General features: G+C 31.7%; 1 protein-coding gene across 2 annotated transcripts in view; it reads left to right on the forward strand.

Annotated features, from left to right (window-relative positions):
• LOC132758763 (uncharacterized) overlaps positions 1–6,695 on the forward strand; it is a 30,937-nt gene extending 24,242 nt beyond the window's left edge. For both annotated transcript variants that reach the window (XM_060750458.1, XM_060750459.1), the window contains 2 exons: positions 3,318–4,480; positions 5,849–6,695. In XM_060750458.1, coding sequence (XP_060606441.1) covers positions 3,337–4,480; positions 5,849–5,949 — 1,245 coding nt within the window. In that variant the 5' untranslated portion in view covers positions 3,318–3,336 and the 3' untranslated portion in view covers positions 5,950–6,695. The remainder of the gene's footprint in view (positions 1–3,317; positions 4,481–5,848) is intronic.
• Positions 6,696–6,938: the final 243 nt, after the last annotated feature.

Consider the following 6,938-nt stretch of genomic DNA (forward strand, 5'->3'; position numbering starts at 1 on the left):
ACTTGGCAAAATGTGAAATTAAAGAAAGCCAACGCACTAAATTCCAAGTCAAAAGTCAATTTCAATATATAAGACATTCTATTGGAAAAAATAAATTGAGGATATGATCTAAACATTTTCTAAAACATTATTGTCTGGACCTACATCAAATGGTACATAAATCTCGAAAATATATTTTCAGTTCCATCATGTCAAAAACTCTCAGGTGATTACCTTTATTGAAATTATGATACTAAGTATGTAATAAAAAGTGATGAATCTAAAACTGTTAACATAAACATAAAAAGACTTGAAATATAGAACTGGTATCAAGTTTAATAATTTAGTCAGTCTTTGTTCACAACTGCTTACAGTGTTTTATTTTTTACAACGCTTTTCCTTTATTTGAACAGATACGGCCTCTTTTCCATGTGTTTTATTGAAATCTGGAGGGTGCTGTTGAACTCAATTGGCAGTTTCGAGTAGTCATTTGTTAAACATAGTGCATTCATTAATTGCTCCGTTTAATTTGAAAGTTGCATGACATCGACTTCCTTTAAAACTTTAAATAAAATTTCTTTTTTGCATGTTTCGATTATGATCCGGATATTTGTTTCTGTGTTTTAAGTAGGTCATTATCAGTAACACATTGCGATGTATTGCAAAGGAAATGACCTAGTGTTCATGACGTCATGATGCATTCCCGCGCTCCAAACATGAAAAAGACGTGCGTTCCTATTGGTTTACTATTTACGTAAATTGAATCTCTGAATGTTTGCCATTAATAAATTTGTCTGATATAGAACATTTAAGACGTTTTTGTTTCGTTTTTGAAATAGCAATTTAATGACATGTTTTCAAATATAATAAAATTGTTTTGCTCATAAGTTTTTTTTAAAGGTTTTTATGACGTTATGTTTAATCACATATAGGCGCTTACAGTTGTTTTTGTTATTTTATTGTCTTTAGATATTCTCAGGTTATAATGTAGAATATTTTATATAATTTTCAACATTTTAAACAAGGTTTTCGATGATTATTAGATACGGAGATATTGTATTAAATGCTAGATTTAGATGGAAGGATTAATCAAAAACTATTTTCTTCTTTTAATATCATTTAAAGGCACGTTATGCATCAGAAAAGAATGATATTTTATATCTTCAGAAAGGGCAAACATGAATTTAATAACCTTTGAATAATGGTTTAGAGCATGAAAGATGCTTGTTGCCTGATGAAAGTAGCCATAAATGAGACGACATTTCTCATACAAGTAGAAAAGATGTAAAGATAGTAGCATTTAAACTCCATACAATATAACAGAACACATAATCTGTACTAAATGAAAAAGCAACATTACAAAAAGATGGTTATGGTAATTTGCTAATAAGTAACTTTTAAAAAAAACAATAAAAGTACACCAAAAATAAGAAAAAGCTTTTGAGAGATAAAAATAAAAGCATTTCTGGCGCATAATGGGCCTTTAATGACAAATGAACTATAAGACAAAGAATGTTAAATGTTAAGAGATAGTCTACTACATTCAAAGGTTTATCTATTTATAGCCATTTTCATCACAACGTATGTTTATTTAATTTCCTTATCCTGTTATATCATACTTTTTGGTTTTTATTGGCCCGATATTCCCAGCAGGAAAGTCCTGCCTTATGTGAGATGAGGTTTGTACGTAATGTGCATGTTGGTAATCGTTAATAGCATCTTGTTGCCACATGTAACTTGAAAACAAAACACTAAAGGTACATTTTGTGTTTTATAGAAGCTTTTAGCGCTACACATTCATTGCAGGGTTTGCTCTCCTCTGAAGTATTATTGCCAGACCGCGAATGTAATTAAACAGGTAGTTTGTTAATTAATCAGACAATCAATTTGCTGCAGAGTAGCATGTGGGGCTGATCAAAAACAAACTGAGATAGGTCATTAAAGTCCTTAGGGTTTGGTATAGGAAATATTGAATAGAATTTCGTAATAACAGTGTAAAAATGTTAAAAAACTAATGACTGCAATTAACTTGATCTGATAGTGAGAGCTTACTAAAATTTTAAAATTGATATGAAACCTTCATTTGTTTTTATTCGGCTTTTTCTAGTTGGGTGGTTAAAGTATTCCTAATGAATTTTGTATAGTCATCCCTGTGGTATGTCGTTTGCTTTTTTTAAAAGATAAATGTCTTTTTCTGCTTTTCTGTGATAAACTGGCTTTATAACCACTGAACCCTCTTTTATTCTCGTGAAAGGCACATGCATTTTATTTTTGGGAACATGCGCTGCTTATCATGGAATGATCATACGTGTTACACTGAAGGTTCCATTATAACCACTGTATGAACACAGCTGCTGATCTTTTCTAAATTCAAAACTTCACTATTATATGCTATATGTTGAATTCTGCTTAAAACTTAGCCAGTACTTGTACTTTCCAGGACCGTATGAACAGGCCCAGTGTAACCAATTTTGCCGTTTTGAACTTTCATTAGGGATTTGCTTTTTCTCCTTTTCTTTATCAGTGTCAGATATCGTTGAGCAATAATTTCTAAGCAATAAAAATGTAGTACATTTTGATAATATATACACATTGTTCTGGTGTTTCTTGGTAATATCGACAGTTTTGTTTGATAAACAATGTTTTTATATCAGTTGTAACTACTTAAACGGGCATGATATAAACAAAGATTATTTTAATATACTATGTTATTTATATAAATTTATTTTGTTTTCAAGAGTTTGTATTTATACCGACAAAGAGTTTGTGTGAAATAAATTTGAAAAATTACATAATTTCATATATCTAGTTTTGTGTCTTCAGATTGACCTTTATAACAAACGAAAGAATGAATTACCTAAAATGTATTGATTAAAAATGAACAAAAAACCGACAGATTATATGCATCTGTTGGGGAGTGCATTGTTTGTTGTTGTTTTTTTTTCAACGTTACAAACGTTCTTTTTGCAATTAAATCTTAATTATAATATATGTTTATCATCTCTTATAAAAAATTAAATTGTTATGGTAAATTTTGAATGAACTTTACATAAATAGATTGTCAACAGGTCTTTAAAACATTTTTTGTCACTCGTAAATTTTAATAATTATGTGTGGTTATATAAACATGTTTCTAAACTATTAGTGTTACGTTATTTTTCTTGAAATATTTCTATATTTTTGTAATTTACCACAGTTAAATTATCAAATAGCTGTGGTTTTGATTGGTTAGACGCGTTGAAAGCCACACGCTCGCACATTTGCTGTTCCTAACTGTCCAATAATTCTGTTGAGCGATATAAACTGATATTTGTTATCATTTCTCTTGTCTATTACAGAAAAGGTAACCACTGAAAGATGCGAATCAACACAAAGTGCCTATGGACATTAACAATTTCAATACTTGTTTCTATTTTATCGGATAATTTTGGTCAATGCAAATCAACTTTTATTGATGGGGAAAATACCTTATTCGCAGGCGATGCTGCAGAACAGGATTTAACGGGAGAAAGACTTAATAGTGAAGGTACGACAAAGTTAACAGCTGAGGGAAAGCGCGGATGGGATGGCAATTTTGCAGTGTGGGGTAAAAGGGATTACGATGCATTTTCTGAAAATGCTCGAGAAAACAGTTTATCATCTGCTCAACTTGATCCCGAGAAACGCAAATGGTCAAAATTTGCATCATGGGGTAAACGTGAAATACCGCTTGATTCCAGTACAGGATGGATAGATCAGGATATTGATAATAAAAGAGACCTAGAGGTTATGACAGAACCATTGAAAATTGATGACTCGGAATGGCCAAAACATAGTACAGATAAACGGAGATGGCAAGCTTTAAATACGTGGGGGAAGAGAACTATTGCCAACAGCCTAGACGAGGATGCTAAAAGAGGTTGGTCAGGGTTTACTTCTTGGGGAAAGCGAGACAGTGAAATCGATCAACTTAACAACATAGAAAAACGAAAGTGGCAAAAATTCGCATCATGGGGGAAGAGAGATGACGAACAGCTTATTGGCGATGCTGACAAAAGAAAATGGTCGAAGTTCACGTCATGGGGCAAGAGAAACTATGAGCCCATTTTGGCGGAACTTAAAAAACGAAAATGGGCAAAATTTACTTCTTGGGGAAAAAGGTCCGAAATAAATGATGATTTAGAAGCTGAGAAGAGAAAATGGGCAAAATTCACGTCTTGGGGAAAACGTGATAATGGTGTAGACACTGATGAAGAATTAGATACTCCCGATAAAAGAAAATGGAATAGACTAGCAGTTTGGGGCAAGAGAAGCAATGACGAGTCAAACTTAATTGATAAAAGAAATTGGGCAAAGTTTGCGTCATGGGGAAAGCGACCAAGAAACCCACAGGCCTGGCTAGCACTTAATACATGGGGAAAAAGAAGATGGACAGGGCTGACAACATGGGGTAAACGGTCCGGTGATGGTTTCAATGCAGAAACATTGGCACGTAAATTGCTCCACTTTTTTGACAATAATGGTATGTTTTCAAATACTTTTGTCTAAGTATTATGATAGATAAAATATTCTTTTCAAATATCTTTTTTGTAAAATTGTGACGTGTTTTAATTAGTGAAATCAAATTGTTTTATGCTATCAATACTATAAAAATCTTTTCAACGGGTGTGCAAACTTTAATAATATATAATGTTTTCTTAGGAGTTAATTTTCAAACATAATGACCACTTTAACGTTGAAAAATAAATATTAGTTTTACCAAGTTTGAAAAGCTAAGCTTGAAAGTCGCCATATGGCCTATACTGCTTTGATGTGCCACCGCCTATCCTAAAACAACAACAATAACAAACGAAAAAAAGAGCATTTTCTTAAGGTAGAGGAAATGATTCTCATATTTTATTAACCCTGTCAACATTTATGTTTTAGAAAATATTCGTACTTATATCGGCGTTGAAATTCACTTGGTTTATACAGAATTTATTTTAGTTCGATTGTGTAGGAAGCTATAAGCTTATAGACACACTTTCGAATCCGTTCCTGGAACCAACCAGTACTGAGCAATGAGTGTAAAGTTTTTTGCTCAAGGAAACAACGACTTGCCCCTGACGGGGTTTGAACCCATGCGGCTAGCGATCATTAGATAACTAGTCCGACGCGTTAACCACTCGGCCATGTCGCCACTGAAATTCACTTAAATTATTTTAATGTTTTAACTCAATTTATAGCCAGATTTCATTTTACGTTGTCATCGTATTGCAATGTTTTGCTTCTAAGATTTTGAACACTTTTTTCGAGATCAAACAGCTGTTGTGACAACATTTCTATTTCGAAAAGATTAGGATGTGGTACAGTAAAACGAGTGATGCCTTTGTTGTAACTATGATTCGTAGCAATTGTAACTGTGGACTTTTCCTATTGTCTGCTTTTGAGAATCCTAGACAAAATCATTTAATCAAAAAGTTAACTTCAATTTTATTAAATTGATTTGTTAAAACTTTGCATTTCATATAAAGGTTAATGTTGCCTTCTTCTTTCTATGTATTTTTTTAAATTCTATCTTTAACTTTAAAAGGACATTTCTTAATTTCTTAATAAAAAAACGACAATTTATAGATCAAAATATTATATATTTCTAAAGAATGTATTTTTTTTTCGATTGTTTGATGTTTTGTGGACGGCAACTAAGACTTTGTGGGCGTGAACACTTACTACTACCGTCCATGAACAACCGTCTATGTTTTTCATTTTGCCATTTTCGGCGTTTTTTATAGATTCCGTTCCTTACTGTTTTGTTGCCTATGTTGATGCTCTTTTATTTCTCAAATTTGAGTTAAATATTCTTTATTTGTTCTTTATTGCATATATAAAAATAAGATTTTGTTATTTTCAGGCGACGGGGCCTTAGACATAGACGAACTGACGAGCTATATCAGAACTCTGATGTCACTTCCGTCCAAACTCAACGCGGAAGAAACGCTTTCTGATGTATAATAACGTCAAAACACTAGTAACTTTGATGAAATAGTGATATATTAAAATTGAAAACCAAATTTACTAAAAGATTAAGTCATAGATTCATAAATGTTTTGGCATATCGTACTAAATTTTCGCAAATAGGACGGTTTTGTATAAATCGTGTGTATTGAAGATCATTTATAAACTTTATTTTTGTATGCCGATTAATGGAACGGTATAACTGTGTTCAGTAGACAAATTCACGCACCCGTATATAAGAAATTGTTTTATTAAATATACAAACTAAACTTCATTTCTGGATTTTCTATCAATAATTTTCGAAATCGACACAAGACTGTTAGCGCTCAAATAAACCACGAACGCTCTTATTTATGTATGAGTTGTAAAATTGTTTTGCTTTAATCTCGTAATACATTCCTTATATCTACTTGATTTAAATATGCTGCTGAGAAATTTATAACAGTATACTTTTGAAAGTTATATTTACAGCTTAACATTATATCAGTTAATGTAATTTCAATATTTTGGCTCACATTGTTTTTTGTTATTTTAAAATGTAGCTTTAGTTAGAAAATGTTATCGGAAATTTGTTACAGTTCTATTAAAATTACATTGTTATTAAAATCAAAATGTTTTCAGTGAACATGGTTTATACAAAATATGGTTAAAATGTTACAATGTTTAAGATATTTAATAAAACACCGACTATGTTATATTAAAGTTTACAGGTTTCAATAAATCCGTTTAAAGGATGTTTTACAGCTGTTGTTTAAGTTATTTTGTTTACCGTTTGTAAGCACAAAATACGATACGAAACGTACATTTTTACGTGTGTTACGCATTCAGCAAATACGAAAAATAAGAATTCTTAAAGAACGTCCAAAAAGGCAAACTATATAATTTTTGCAGTCTCAATTTGATTGAGGCTGTTTACTGACGGTTTAGGAGATGCAAACTACCGTCAATGCAAAACACCGGCGAATTTCAAACAACAAGTTCGTTAC

This window comes from Ruditapes philippinarum, unplaced genomic scaffold (assembly GCF_026571515.1).
Source record: "Ruditapes philippinarum isolate M1 unplaced genomic scaffold, ASM2657151v2 ctg2051_1_1_1_1, whole genome shotgun sequence".
In the NCBI taxonomy this organism is placed as follows: Eukaryota; Metazoa; Mollusca; class Bivalvia; order Venerida; family Veneridae; genus Ruditapes; species Ruditapes philippinarum.